The sequence below is a fragment of the Mastomys coucha genome, unplaced genomic scaffold (assembly GCF_008632895.1).
Source record: "Mastomys coucha isolate ucsf_1 unplaced genomic scaffold, UCSF_Mcou_1 pScaffold17, whole genome shotgun sequence".
Lineage (NCBI taxonomy): Eukaryota > Metazoa > Chordata > Mammalia > Rodentia > Muridae > Mastomys > Mastomys coucha.
In genome coordinates, this window is record NW_022196899.1 from 27,770,324 (window position 1) to 27,786,426 (window position 16,103).

Below are 16,103 nucleotides of genomic sequence, written 5' to 3' on the forward strand. Positions count from 1 at the left end.
ACTGTGTTAAAAATATATCATCAGATGTGCCTTGAGAATAGTATATGTAACATTAAAAAAAGTTGCTGGCTATAGGAAATGTTATTTTGTTTTCAAAATATGGCAGAGATGGGGGGAGGTGGGTGGGGTGGGGTCCCTAACGTAATATTCTTTATGAAAGCATTAGCTGCTTTTGTTACATTTTTAATAATATGCAACCACTTCTTCACCTGAAGGAAAACTAGAATGAAGCAGTCTAAAATATTTTGCACTGAATTGTAATTTCTTCATTAGTTTAGTCTGGAAACTGGTCTGTTTAATGTGTTTTTTAAATGCTGTTTGTAGAGGCAATTCTGCAGACCACTGGAAATACATGTTAATTCATCTGCAGGGATACTGGGTGATATTGGCAGTGACTGTTCTACATTGAGGCTTTGTTTGGTTTATTTATTAAAGTGTACAGTATTTAAAAATCAAACATAGCTTTAGTTGAAACACTAAGCTGATTAGTCATGTCCATTCAGACATAGCCTGAACTACTGAAAAGATCAATTTCCAGAAGGTTTATTCTGTATAAACTACATGTTTAGTCTTCAGTAGAGTACCTTTCACATTTTCTTTCTACCCTTTTTTCCTTTTTTTCCCCCCTTTTTTGATTTTGGTTGTTTGATGTGCAATATGTTTTTGTATGCAGGTAGTAAAATAAACTTTGATCTTCCATTTGCTGATTTTTAACTTTCTACTTTTTATGCCAATTGTTTCAAAGTAGTAGGAGTACTTACAGGCCTAGAATAGATAGCATTCTTTGATTGCTTTTCAGAAGCATTTATTTTGTTTCTCAGATCTAGTGTTAAAAATCTAACCATTTAATCATTTGTAATGAACCCTCCAGAGTCTTAACACTTAAAGTTTTGGCTAGTAAATGATTTAGGAAATGTATAATGTCTTTGCCATTAGAGAAACATCTTTGTATTAAATTCTGATTGAAGGCAATTTGTGGAAGATATGGGAGGCAGAAGATAAGCTTTTCACTTTTGCCTTTAGTTCTTTATTAAAAACTATTTTTAAAGTATGGTAAGCAGTTTTTAATAGGCCAATAATGTGCTTTTTTGAGTGATAAATGATTTTGAAGGTTTTCATACCAGTGATTGAACATCAGTAATTAAAAGTTTAAAGAACTCTCATTCAGAAGACTTAATTTTATGAAGCAATTTTCAGGTGGAAGTTTAATGATAAAATATATACTTCTGTGGTTGTAAATCGCGTATTTACGGACTTAGGGTTTTACTGGACAGGTGCTTTGTGTCATTTGAAGTTTTTTTATGTGCATAATTTGTTAATTATGTCCATAAAAACATTGAACTTGTTTTTATAAATGAAGAATAATTCATATATAGTTACAAATGGGCCATTATTTATTAGATGTGTGTAGCCTATCACAGTTTCTCATTGATATTAACATGCACTGATTAAAAAAAACTCTATATAAAGTCCAGATAATAGAACTTTGAAGTGAGTTATGTATGGTGAAATTCTTGCACTCTGTATAGAACATGGTATAGCAGATTAAATAACCATAACCTCACTTTCAAAGTATTGAAAATAAGTTAAATAATTGGCTTTTTAATTACTTGGTTCTGTTTACATGGGTCACAGATTTAACCATGAATTAATGGACAGAGAATTTTGTGTCTCTTGGGACTTGAAGTGTTTTACCATTAAGCTATATATTTAGCCCACAAAGAATTTTAATTCCCAGGCTGGGAAACATGACACTAAGAAAGTATAATTTTTTAATTTTCATCCATATCAAATTCCCTAAGATCTTTTTGTCATAAAGATTAAACTATCTTAAAAAACAAGTACAGCTGAAACACTTGAACAGGATTTAGTAAGAATTCTTTAAGAGCTGAGATTTCATTACCTGAAAATAACTACCCAGTGACTTAACCCAGTAGGCACCAAAGAATTGTAAGTTTTCGGGTTTTTGTTTTTGTTTTCTTACAGATGGATTAGTCAGAGTTTTATTTAGTGTCAATAATAAGCCACCTCCCCAGAGGTAAATGTCAGTTCAGGCTGGCTTCTGGTGTTTTGGCTACCAGCCTGGTTAAATTATGAGTGAAAAGCCTTGCTCTAGCACAGACTACACAGAATGTGAAATCAGAAGTGTATTCTGAAAGGGTGTGTGCAGCCCAAAGCACTGACAGAGACCATGGGATTCCATATAAATTTGAACTAGGAGGAATGCAGGTTATGGTAGGTAGGGTCAAAAATGATCTGGTTTTCCTGAAATTTCCTAGGGGGAAGAAAGTCCAAGTAGAGATGCAAAAATAAATTTCCAATGTGGAATTCAGCAGCACATCAGCCCAGTGGGTTCTTAGTAATTTACTTTAGGTGTTGCTGAGTCAAAGGCAAGGGGTCTCGCTTAAATAAGTTACTTTTTAAAGTACAGATGAGGATACTGGCTGCCTTAAGCACAGCCAGTACTGAGAAGTGAGAAGCACTACTAGGTGGTTTACTCTTCTACATCCCTCTATTGCCCTTAAGCCAAAACAGCTGCTCTAGCTGACTTCAACTGATTTGGGCATTATATAGCCTGAGGAAAGTCTGGAGACATTGGTATGTCCTCTGCAGACATTCCCGTTTTCTTGTGGCTCAAATAATTAGGATTCCTAAAGACTCGTGTGGTGTGGGTGCTAAGGAAAAGTAAATAGGAAACTGGCTAGGTGTGAAGGCACAGGTGTTGTCAGTCAAGGAGAATTAAAACATATTTTACTTGGAGCTTTGTAGAATTTGAAAAGGATAGGATGTTTATTTTAAAATCTCATCCAGTCTTAATGTGCTTTTTTATGGCTTGGAGAGTCCCCCCATACAAATTTCATTCCCTCCTAACAGCTCTGATCAGGGTGTTGCTCCTAACCTGCTTAATATATGGCAAGAGTTTGGGTTAATCTGTTGAAATCAATTCCAGTCTGATACAGTCAATCTTGAGCAAGTAGTGTTAACTTGAAAGTATGTACTTACTATTGGTTGAAACATGCCTGTAGATTAAACTATTTCATTGTAAATTATTACTCTTAAGGCTCAGCAGTGGCCAACTACTGACAGTTTTTGTCAAATTAATTATAAGCTTTAAGTAAAAGCACTAGGAATTCAGGAAGGAGTTGCCATCAAAGCTGGATGATGGAGGTACATGTAAACTGTAATAAAATACTGTTTTATAAAAATTACTCATTTTTGGTGATGTTAGGGATTGAACCCAATGCCCTTGCATGAAAGGCTTTGACATAGAGTTGTATCCCTGGCTTACTTTCTTTTTAATTAAGGTTTTGTAAATTTTGGGGACAAGTCTGTATAGCCCATCATAGCTTAAACTCCTAGTAACCTTACTGCCTCAGGTCTTCCTGCCTCAGGCCCTCATGCTAGGGCACAGGCATGAACTACCATGCCTACCTGGCCATACCAATTGACTTAGATGGTGACCAGGATTGGCTCTGACTTTTTAAAGATTCTGTTCCACCCTCCTGTGTACCTGAGAGTACAGACAGACCTGACTGGTTTCCCAAAGTCCATTGTCTAATTCTTTATTTTCAGAATTTGAGATGTTATAGATAGGTAAAAAGCACAATTTTGTCAATTCTCTATTATCAGAACTGTACTAGCTAACTAACCTCTTGTTGTTCAGAAGTTAATGTAAGGAATCTCGAATAACATTTTAACCTAATGTACCCATAACTTTGTGAGTATGAAAGTATTCATAGTGGTGTGTTGGGTATGTCCATCCCTGACATTTCCAGTTAGGCGCAACACAAAAACCGGCTCCCTTTCTCAGCCTGGCAGCCTTTGTACAAGTATATCAGTTGGCTTTAGCCCCACTGCTGCAATGTCACTATGTGGATTATTTTTAACTGTTTTGGTAGTTGTACCTTAATGATTTCTAAAATTGTTCTGTTTACTAATCTTGTAGTTTTTAACAAACAAAAACTAGTTACAAGCTAATTACTATTTATTACCCCGAACTTAAATTCCTTTGGACTTGTATGTTGATTCTGAGGTAACTTCCAGTTTGACAGTCAGTATTTCACCCATTGAGCCATCTTGCCTTGATTTGTTACTTTTTAAGAAGTTACTTTAATTCCACCATCAAGGACTCCTACTGTGGTGGCAGCACATATAAATAGGTTCCAGATTAGACCGTACCATAACTCAGCCTACCACTGGGTTAGAGGAATTTAGACAAGCACTTAGCATCCCGTTTCTAGAGCAGCAGTCTACTCTAAGCAGATAAAAGGCACTGATGTCTCCTACATGCAGGTTTACTTGCTCTAGTGTTGTTAGCTCTACTGAGCATGTTAAATATCTTAAACCTAGCCTGTGGTTTGCTTGATATGCTATTTGAACTTGAGTGAAGTTGTAAAGTTCCCATAACTTCTGTGACTGTGATGGCATTTAATGTTAGGTCTCTGAACTGGAACACAATCTTTATAAATCATCACCAGAAGATGTCTTATAAATACTTGTTTCTGAGACTGCTCTATGGTCTTGGCCCCAAATCACTATCAGTTATTTGAAGAGAAACACTTTCTCATTTATTTTCATCGTTTGCCAGGTAAGATATGAGGTAGGGCATATTCAAAGGATGGCTGTTCACAGGTTTAGGGTTTTTCCTGGATTTATTTTTTAAAAACATTTTTCTATGAGTGTGGAACATTTGTGCCAGAGGACATCTTGGGGGATGTTCACACCATCCTCTCTTTAGTAACTTGAGTTTGCCAGGCTTGCAAGATGTTCTTACCCACTGAGCTGTTTATTGGCTGTGGTTTTTTTACTTTGTTGAGCAGCAACTCACTGTAATTTCCCCCTTGTACTTGTCAGTGGTTCAGAATCTACAGGTATGAAAGGTCTCAGATACAACAATGGGCCTTCTGGAATAGTTTACAGAATGCGGCAGTTTTTGTGTCCCTGCATCCATAAGTATTCCTTGTCATTTGCAGAATGGTCATAGGCTGGAGAATTTGCTAAAAATCCATAGTAGTCAAAGATAATCATCTTTCATGACTACTTGATCTATTTGGCATTACCAAAGAAGTACGATTTCTAGAGACAGTAAGCTAGGGCTTTTATCCTAGTAATGTCAACTTCAAAGGTAAGCTGTGGCCAGAGAACCAAACTATAAATAAACACAAAGTGGAAAAATCTAGGCCCAGGGTTGAGTAATTGCTACACTAGGTAACCCTTTTGTTCTTCAAAATTTGCTCAGCTACCTAGGGACTGGGAACAAAGCTCTGTCAGTAAAGTACTTGTCTTGTAAGCATGAGCTTAGTTCAGTCTCCACATTCTAGTCAGGTGTTGGAGTGCTGCCTTGTAATCCCAGTACTGGAGACAGGCATATTATTGGAGTTCACTAGTTAGTCCCCTGTCCCTCTCCCAGATGAAACCAAGCTTTTGAGGGCTCATGTGGAGAGCTTTCAAGGTTAGCTTCACGTTAGCCTTACTGTTCTCTGAAGCCTATGGTCCCTAGCTGCGCTGGGGTGCTGTGCCACACTGATCTATTACTATCTTCTTTGTTGGCATTTTCAGTTGTCTCCAATTACAATTTCTGGTAGAAAAACCACCTGGATGCTTAACATTCAGGACCAAGAAACATGCTTAGGTGATTACATCAGAATTTCAAAAAAGCTACAGAAAATTAGGAATGTGGAACTCTGGATCTGAAAAGAATCAGATTTTTCAGGCCTTGTTTCCCCGGACAAGTCACTTCACTGAACTTTGGTTTATTTGTGGTAAACACAAAAGTTGATACACTAAGTGCTTAGCACAATACAAGAGACTTTAAGCACTTAAGAAAAGAGAATTAAGAAGGCTCTTTTACAAATCATCTTAACAGCCCTTAAATATGTAGCACTCAGATGTTACACCTAGTAGCTTTTAATCAAATACAGAGTCTTTAACTTGAAAAAGGCAAGCCTAGAGAAAATTAAAATGATGATTGGCTGTGCTCCTTAGTAGGAAAGGCTTTCAATGTTTTGACACACCTGTCTTCTAACAGGCATACATAGTATTTGGCATTCCAAGGTTCATATGCCTATAGTGCAGTCCTTTCTGCAGTTAGTGAGTGACTCCTTGTGGGCATTTTATAATATTCAAAAGCCTGCTTTTAAATTGTAACCAACTCTACCATATTATTGTTCAGAGAAACATTTAAAATTTTAATTTATGTATGACTTTTTTGCCTGTGTGTGTCTGTACCATGTGTAGACTGCCCAGGGAGGCCAGAAGATGGTATCAGAGCCCCTAGAACTAGTTACAGGTGATTTTGAGATGCTATTATGGGTGGTAGGGATCAAACTTGGGTCCTGTGGAAGAGCAGGCAGGGCTTAGTGGATGAGCCATCTTTGTAATCCTGAAACTTTATTAGTTCAAAGGGGCAAGTAAAAGGTTAGTAAGTCATATGCTTTGGATACCCTCATCACCTGTGGACTCCGTAAGTGCATTTACCTGCTTGCTAACATAAAACTTCAATACTCAACATGCTTTGCTGATCATCTCTAATGCCATGTGTTCAGATAAGACAATAGAGTGTACTGTGTTCCTATTTGTAATTTCTCTAATCCTCCTAACTATAGTGATTAGGTACTGTTATTTCTCAAAACAAGAAAGGCTGTATATGACAAAGTTGGGCTACACTGCTTCCAAGTTTAATATTATAAAACATATAAAACATTCCTTAGTAGGAATGTTCAAACAGAAGCATGTGACTAGGGGCTCAGAACTTGTTCCCCTAGGAACAATTTTTTCTGTATTTGCAGTGAATAAGTTGTACCTTCGGACCTCTCTTTTTTCCCTTAGCACGAGGTGATTTGAGAAAGTTAATAAAATCTATTACCTAGTTTTCATCACACTCAAAACTGTAAGGATTTTATGCAAGGGTGCAAGATAGAAAATAACTTTTAGTGACCTTGATTACTTCTGCAAGCCTTCTCCTTAGCTAGCTGAAAGTCCACAGTCTAAAGTGCTGACAGATGAAATGCTACAGGGACTACTGGCTAGGGATTTTACCTCCTCGTCTATACAGGTCATTACATACTTTAATATTGGCCCCTTCAAACTAATTTGGGTGATGTAAAATAGTTAAGAGTTGAGGTTGAAAATCAAAAGCACTTGACTGCTGGCATTAAAGGTATGTGCTACAATTGGCTCTCAAGTTTTAAACTGAGGGAATTTTACATTCACAAATAAGCTTGGTCATAACTGAAAATCAAAACAAAGGAACAACTTATATTTTCAAGGAACTGGCTAAATAACAAAATTAACAGGACCTAAACACTGAAAGGTTTCTATTAGAATGTATCTGGGTGTGAGGCCAGAGACAAGTGTATCTCTGAGTTCAAGGCCAGAATGGGCTACATAGCAAGTTGCAAGACAGCCAGAGCTATATGATAATTGAGACTGTCTCTCTTTTAAAAAAATTGTTTTAATGTATCAAAATCTGAATTGCCCAGTGGAAATGCCTATAGTACACTGTTCAAGTATCTGGGCCAGTTGTTACTTTGAGTTTTACCTCCCAAAGGTAAGAATCCCTTTGTTAATAGTTAATATCTGTCTCAGTTGACTATAGTGGGAGTATTCTCAGAGCAACCTTCAGCTCTGAGAATCAATTCTTCAGCCTTAGCCTTGAAAAATAACAAGTGCAATAACAAATAACAAATTTCTTTGTTAAGTCAGTAACGAACAATATTTATAGCCTACTCTTGTGTGTCTGTAATCATAATTCTTTTTTTTTTTTTAGATTTATTTATTTATTATATGTAAGTACACTGTAGCTGTCTTCAGATGCACCAGTAGAGGGCATCAGATCTCATTATGGGTGGTTGTGAGCCACCATGTGGTTGCTGGGATTTGAACTCATGACCTTCTGAAAGGCAGTCGGTGCTCTTCCCCACTGAGCCATCTCACCAGCCCAATCATAATTCTTGATACTATAGTCTTGAAATCCTCAAATTTGAACAAAATATACCAAGACATTGATTTAACTTTTGCCAAGAAATTTGCATGAGTTATAGCTCTGAGGCATTTTATTACAAAACATGCTCATAAGTAGACTAATAGACTTAAAATTCATCAGATTACTTTATTTTTTAGCTTGTCCTTCTAGTAAGTCTTTAGCTTCATTGATTTTGGCTGCTATATAAGGAGATCCTCCTACAGAAGAAAAGGGATAGGGGAGACACAGTTAAGAGCACAGATTCTAAGTCTCGTCAGAAGCATTTCAAGTATCTCAGGACATAACAAATGGTATCTTCATTTTCTAAAATAGGTCGTAAAACTACAGGGTAAAATATCAGATCAGTGGGAAATGAGGGGTTTTCACACAAAAGTTTTCCATTTTTAAGAAACCTTAAAGTCTAAATAGGATCTGGCCCCTCCCACATAAACACTTCTGGAACTCTTAAGCCTACTCATTACTGCATTTGTGGACACAGTCTACTGTTCTTCCCACAGGCTTCTAAGCTTTTGTTGAAAGACTGTATGCATTGCATACTTGAATGCTTCAGTTTCCTTCTCAATATTAGCTGACCCTTTTTAATGTCATCTAGATTTGCTGTTTACTAATGCGATTGAGCAGTGTGTTCCTAACCCTATCAAAGAGGAGTCATCAAGAGTATTCTGGTAGAATGTATGTATGTAGACTCCAGAATACCTCAAGGTCTGCAAGCTAAATTCCTTACACTGTGAAGTCACATATTAAACAGTTGTCCTGTTTAAATTTGTCAGTACCCCCTTTCTACAAACAGAGTTTTGCTTGATGACAGATTTTTGTGGTCTGGTCAAAGATTCTGTTTTTACCAGTTAAAGCTACTTTGAAGTCTAAGGAGCAAAATACAGTTCATAGGTTTCCAAATAGGTATTCTGTCACAAGTGTCCATACCACAATAAATAAGAGACCCCTTAAGTTTTTCTTAAAAGTCTAAACAAAAATAATGTAAAGCTAAAAAAATAGACCACAATAAAACTCAAAACATAGCTTTTTAAGCCCTGCTTTTGGGAATGAGGCAGCGTGGTCATAAGGTTTAGGCCAACCTTGGATACATAGCAAGATGTCCTAAAAACAAACCAACCAAAATATCTAATAGTACTTGTAACCTCCATTATTGGAAGACATTCTATAATAAACACAACCTAAAAATAGTATTGTTTACTGTTACTGCCAAATGACAGCCGTTCTTAAATTGTTCATTATACCTTTGTTTTGGTAAAACAGGGTGTCACTGCAGAGAATGTCACCATATGTGGTGCGTTTCTTCTAAGACACCACAATGTGATCCACAACTGGGAGACTGCTCAGACATAGACGTTCATAGCTAAGAACTAGATATTCAATATATTAATAAAAGCTACTTACCCTTGTCTGGGTGGTTTAAGAGCATAATCCGCCGATGAGCATCCCTGATCTTCCCTTTATTGGCAGTAGGGCTTATTTGAAAAGGAAAACATAGTTGTTGCTTTCGTTTGCTTAAAAAAAAAAATCACATGAACTATATACAGAAGGGCCACATTAAACACTAAGAAACTAACTAGTAAAGCAACAAAACTGAAAAGCTGTATATGAAACACAGATGTAAAATGCATTTTCTTTTTCTTAAGATTTATTTATTATATATAAGTACACTGTAGCTGTCCTCAGACACACCAAGAGAGGGCATCAGATCTCATCCCCGATGGTTGTGAGCCACCATGTGGTTGCTGGGATTTGAACTCATGATCTCTAGAAGAGCAGTCGGTGCTCTTAACCACTGAGGCATCACACCAGCCTGTAAAATGCATTTTCTAAAAACCAAAAGTGCTTTTAAAAAAATGTAGTTGACAAGACAATCCTCATTTAACATTTAATTTGCATACCAGAGCAGATTTTTCACTATAGATCACTCCAGGCAGCAGTGAGTACTGTTAGAATCTGTTATATATGTGAGTTCTATAGGGATGTTCGGCTTGAAGATATTCATGGAAGGAACATCCAGCTCTACTGACCAACAGAGTTAGTCGTCTTGGGACAATCCCCAGTAACTACTTCATTCTCAAATACTACATCTCATAATTGAATAGAAATCTTACCTTACACCTAATATTAATGCTGCTTCCCGCTTGGTCATTTTGGGTTCAAACCCACCTCTATAGTACCCACCACTGAAGGCCTGAAAGAGAAATTGAATTGGAAGGAAAGGTTAATGAAGTAAATAGAAGCTTGGTTGAATCAGTAAAGAAAATGATACAGTTCAGAGGAGTACAAGTGTACTTCCCAAGACTTGATCTGTGGTAGCCAACTATTTTAAGATGGGTTAACATCCATTTCTTGCAACTAAACTGGAACAGTGTCTTAAGAACATAAGGGGAGGGAAATGAGTGAATGGAAACCATTTATCCATATTCCAGATAGAAACTTGATTTCCCCGGGTTGGTGAGATGGCTCAGAACACTGACTTCTCTTCTGAAGGTCCTGAGTTCAAGTCCCAGCAACCACATAGTGGCTCACAACCATCTATCATATCATCCAGCTACAGTGTACTTACATATAATAATAAATAAATCTTTAAAAAAAAACTTTCTCCCCATAAAACAGAAGTTCTAAAGTTATCAAAAGATGACCTGGACAGCTTTTATTTACAAGATTCAAGGCAACCACTAAAATAAGACTGATAGGGAAAATTGTGCCATCAGACCCTTAACCTTAAGTAGAGATCATGTACACCAAGGTCTTAAGCTCCTGCCCAAGCTATCCGTGACATGGCCTCTCAAAAGTCCCGAGTAGTAGCAGCTGTGTGCTTTACACCCAGTTCAGATTCGTTTTTAATCATGAGAAGGGCATGATCTTTGAATGCAGTTATATCTAACATCACTGCAATGCTATCCTATGTGACAAAACAGACAAGGGAAGGCAGGTGGACAGATACTAAGGTCAACAGTATGTTTAGTAAAGTTAATTGTTAACTACCTTTCATAGTTCTAAACCTGCGAAGGTCACCCACCCTCAGTTGTCACATGTGAAAACCAACTCCTAGTGTGGACCATTACAAGGTTTACAACTCCACATTGAACTTCATGGACCTGTGGAATTCAGATTACAGGGAAGCTCCAGGCTTCAAATAGAGGCGATTTAGTTAGCAAGAAGGTTTTCTTACAGATTTTGGTAGGCTCTGAAAAACTTGTTTTACTTGAGGTTCCATATGCTTCATGGCTTGTAAAACATAACGACCTAAAACCAAAAGCAACAGAATAAGCAAATTGATCTATAACCAATCTACTTCTCTTCCACCCCAAACCATAAACAAACCTGCGAATCCTGCAGCAGCAATGGTCAATCCGACTGCTACCACTGTACTGGCCTGGTAATGGAGGAAAAGAGTAAATATTACTCTTAATTGCTACTTATTCTGCATCCAAACTCATTACAACTTTCATTTAGGTGAAAGGTGGGTTCTCCCCCCCCCCCCTTTTTTTTTGGCAGGATTTAGGGATGGAACCTAGTGTGTCACGCATGCTAGGAAGGCACCTACAACTCCAGCCTTTCTCAGAATTCCAGCACTTCTATTCTGAGGTGGAGTCTTGCTAAATTGTCCAGGCTGCCCACGAATTTGCGATTAGCTCTCTAAGCAACTGGGACCTTACAGAGTGCAGCACAGGGTCTGCTGGAAGAGACATTTTTCTGGTAGAAATATTGTGCCTTTAAAACCACTGCAACTTGACGTTGTGCACATTGGGGGCATGCATTTAGTTCCAGGGTTTGGGAGACATTGGCAGGTGAATTTCTGTAGGTTCTGGGACTGCCAGGACTACAAAGAGAAACCCTATTTCAAAAAAACAAAACAAAAAACAAAAAACCTGCAACTTTTTTTTATCCACACTTTATTGTCAGAGTATGGGATTTTTTCCAAGAAGAAAAGGGTAAGTCATCTTTACCCACAACAGTAAGAGGGTGGTTTTTCAGCCGTCGAAGAGAACTTTAACCCTCAGGCACTTGAACCTCATTCTGGTTTAGACAAGAACGGTGGAAATAAGAATTCTGCTGGATTAGGAAACAGTGCTTGCAAAGGCTCCCTGAAAGATTCCCATAAGGCGTTTCCACCGTAAAGAGGGGAGGAGTGCGGTGATGATAGTGGGGTAACAGCCCGACCTCCCAGGAGGCACAAACGTCTGCTGCACGCAGATGATGATGGGTGTCAGCTGGAGCCACCGGAGGCCGGAGTAAAAGGTCTGTCTCCGCAGCCGCCCAGGCCGGCCAGTGCCCTTTCGGAGCCCGCCAGCGCCGACCACTCACCATGACTCCACTCCGCGACTCGGCACCCCGCGCTCATCCCAGCGCGAGCTCACCGCCACAGTACGCCTATATAGAACGCTGGGGCCGAGCCAGCACTGCCGCCACTTCCACCAGCGCCGCGCAACACGGCAGGGCGCCGTAAAGTGCGTCGGGACTGTCGCACAAAGTGCCGCACAAAGGGCCTCTGCAACTCCGGCTGACTGAAAGGTTGTACTGGGGCGGGGCTTGCCGTGCCCTCTGCCCTAGTCTCCTGGCCCTAAAAGACGCTTTCTCGCTAAAACGTACCCCCGCCCCCAACTTTGCTTTAAATAGGTTATTCCATCCACCCGGTGGAAGTAGCGTTGTTTTTCACATGAGGCATTTATTTTGTCTTCTGTGCATCTTTGGCTACCCTGGGCTGTCGCTAGTAGATGTCAACAAGCCACAAGACTGATCTTTGTGGCCTGCAGAGACATCTTTCTTCTGGCTTGGAACGTAGTTCGATCTATAAACAGATCAGAAACTATATGGAAAATGATTTTTTTCCAGTCTTAATTTTTTTCATCTCCCTTCCTGATGTCTGCTTCAGGCTATGTAGATTTGTTCACTAAAAATTTGTTCACTAAAATGCTGTATATTTTTTTCTCCTGTTTTAGCCTGACTTACTATTTTTTCTAATTAAAAGAACTGCTTGTAGCTGTATTGCTCACAGCATGTGGTTGGTTGGCTCAAGGATGGCAAATGCACTTGACCAGAATGAAAGTGATTAGGAGCTGTCTTTTTGGATAAAGACTCTATGTTGTGAGAATATAAAAGCCATCTGTGATCCTAAGGGAAGTTAGAAACTGAGATAGCTGTTCTTTGCCAACGATTTCCTATTTATCTTGCCAGTCTTTGCCTGCTACCTCCCCAAGCTTCTCCCCTTTGTAGTCAGAAGTCCATTGTGAATTGTATTATATTTTGCTTATCTTTCCATTTTTCATTGTTTGTTTCTGTTCTGTAACTGTTGGGAATGTCATTTCTGTGGGCATGGATGCAGAGAAACTAGGCAGAGACTTATTTCTGTTCTCCTGGCTAGGTGGGCAGAAATGAAATCCATCCTGTGAGAATTGTACTTTTATTTAGTGTCATGGTTTGAATCTGAACTGTCTCTCAGAGGCTCATGTATGGATTCCTGTGTGTGTGTTAAACACTCATGGCAGGGATGTGTTAGAGGTAGGGTATTGGAAAGGTAACTGGATACAGGGGCTCTAAGAAGATCAGTGGATTAATCAGTTATGGGTCTTGGCTTGGTAGACAGTTGGGAGGTGATGGAGACTTAGCTGAATCATAGTTATGCAGAGCAGGTTCTTGTCTCCAGTTCCTCCCTTTCTTTGGTTCTTGGCCATCATTCATCTCTGCTGTAAGGCCCTGTGTTCCCACATCCCAAAATTCTGATTCTCCACACATCCAGAAACAATGGGATCAGATGACTATGGATTGTCAGCTCTGAGACTGTGAGCCAAACAGTTTTTTTCCCCCAGTGTGAGTTAATTCTGTCAGTCATTTTCCCACAGCAAAGGAAAGGTGACCAATATAGTTACTGTAATATTCCTGAAAAGGAAGGTAGCTGGTGGATGAAGGTCTCCATGCACATCCTTGCCACATTTGATACTTTCTGGTTTTTTTTTTAATTGTTGAATTGCAGTCATCTTAATAAGTATTAGGTGATAACTCATTGGCCTTTTGACTTGAGTTTCTTTTGATCAATAATATGGAGTGCCTTTTTATATGCTTAATATTTATGTGCCTCTTTGGAAAGATGTCTATTCAAGTCTTTTGCTCCTGCCCTTTTTGGGTTGTGATTTTTATTTGTTCAGATTCAGGAATTCTTTATGTATTCTGGGTATCGCGTATCAGTTATATGTTGTAAACTTATTTCCCCTGTCTATGTGATGCCTTTTACTCTGCTGGTAGTGTGTTTCAAGGTACAGCATCCTAAAACTTTTATAAAGTCCAACTGTCTGGCTTTTTGGTTCTTTGTTGTTGTTTTTACCTGAGCCTTTAGTCACACACAAAGCCATGTCATGAATGATTTGCTGTAGGTTTTCTTTTAGGGAATTTGTACTTTTCAGTCTTTGATCTAGTCTGAGTGGCCTTTTCTGCTCAACAGTGGGCAAACGGCTCCCTCATCTCGCATACATGTGAGTAGTCATCTTGCACACATGTGGGTAGTCATCTCGCATACGTGTGAGTAGTCATACATGTGAGTAGTCATACATGTGAGTAGTCATACATGTGAGTAGTCATACATGTGAGTAGTCATACATGTGAGAAGTGTCCCAAGCACTGCTTGTGGAAATAGCAATTTACTTTTTAAATGATAGAGGTGAAGGTGAGATTTCAGAAACCACCCCGTGGGGAGAGTTCTAGCGAGTGTCTGACATCTTTTGTTGTTGTTGTTCTCTAGGACAACCATAACAAATTTCCACAGGCAAGGATGCTTATGAAATAGAAATGTTTTGGTTTTTCTTTTTTAATTCTAGAGGCTGGATATGTAAGATCAGAGTACTGGTAAGTGTGGTTTCTCTCCTGAGCAACTTGTAAAATTTAAAAGTGAGGGAAAAAGGGGAAAACTTAAAATCATCTTTACTTGTGGCCATTTCTGTCTAGTCTTGTCTGGCTGAATGACAGCAATGTGTCAGAACTGCTCTTGGCTTTGATTTCCCACTACTGAAAGCAGGTCCTCTTCTCATGAAAGCAGTAACTGACTATTTCCAACTGATTACTGGTTTGGTTTACAAGCAAAGAAGTGATAACAGAAATTAAACAACATCTACGAAACCACCCTCCAGTTGATGCTACCTAGGACTCCTCTTTAATACCAGATTCTAAGTCTGCTTTGCAAAGCTGTGACCCCTTCAGTTCACATTTGCACCATGTCATGAGGATGATATTTCTCTAGTTGAAATAAAAAAAAGTAGGAGATACTGGGAAAATGATGTGTTACTTGATAGATGTTAGGGTGGCCTAATATGTCTTTTGAGGTACATGATAATGGGAAGTTGCCCTCTTTTGGCCTGGCCTATTTCTGGAGAGGAACTTCTTTTGGAATGGGTTGGTTCTGGGTTTTCGGTGACCATTTGGTACAAATCCCAGGAGAAACCACAGTTCTCTGGTTGGGTCAGGACTTAGGGTGGATCAGAGCGAGTCTGGGAATGCACAGTGCACATGCACTCTGACACGTGCTGCAGGATGGTCTATGCTTTGCCCATTTTTCTAAAATGCAGTGTTCAGTGAACTGCTATATAGATCTCTCTTGATTGTGCATCTAACTGAATATTTGAATATTTGGAAATTGTAATTAGTTTTGAAGTTTACATTTAAATGTAAGTCATGCACAACATACTGTTTGATCTGAATAAGAGAATTGTTTTTATGCTTTGGTCCTAACTATTCACTCCAGTACCTCAGCTATTCCATGGAATCCCAAGTATGTCTTTAAAACCCTGATTGGTATACAGAGGCAGTGACTACTTGCTATTCCTTCCCCAGCTTATTGAAGACACAGTTTTGATTTCCATAGCCACGGAGACTTCTGTGTTCCGTTAAAGGAAAGCTGCCAAAGGTGATGAGTTCAAATGTGACTTTTTCTCTTAAATACATTTAAGCTTTGCCATAATCTGCTTACATCTATATACAACTCTGATTTTAATGCTTGATATACTGCCAGCTGACTTCAGAGGTCAAGCAGATAGAATTTTGCCAGTCTTCGGATCTGATTCTGTAGGTCCAACACCATGTGCTGCTTTTTTTTTTTTTTTTTTTTTTTTTTTTTTTTTTTTTTTTTTTT

The 16,103-nt window shown here is 38.7% G+C and overlaps 2 protein-coding genes across 2 annotated transcripts in view; one reads left to right on the forward strand and one right to left on the reverse strand.

The window, feature by feature from the left end:
- Positions 1 to 1,131, forward strand: part of Fxr1 (FMR1 autosomal homolog 1) — a 53,178-nt gene extending 52,047 nt beyond the window's left edge. Inside the window, exon 18 of the mRNA XM_031376288.1 lies at positions 1,112 to 1,131. Coding sequence (XP_031232148.1) covers positions 1,112 to 1,131 — 20 coding nt within the window. The remainder of the gene's footprint in view (positions 1 to 1,111) is intronic.
- A 6,899-nt stretch (positions 1,132 to 8,030) lies between these two features.
- On the reverse strand, positions 8,031 to 12,445 carry Dnajc19 (DnaJ heat shock protein family (Hsp40) member C19). The gene is made up of 6 exons (XM_031376602.1): positions 12,293 to 12,445; positions 11,309 to 11,360; positions 11,157 to 11,230; positions 10,093 to 10,172; positions 9,383 to 9,453; positions 8,031 to 8,181 (listed from the first exon to the last, which is right to left on the reverse strand). Exons 1-6 carry the CDS (start codon positions 12,293 to 12,295, stop codon positions 8,111 to 8,113), a joined length of 351 nt encoding a protein of 116 aa, XP_031232462.1. The 5' UTR covers positions 12,296 to 12,445; the 3' UTR covers positions 8,031 to 8,110.
- Positions 12,446 to 16,103: the final 3,658 nt, after the last annotated feature.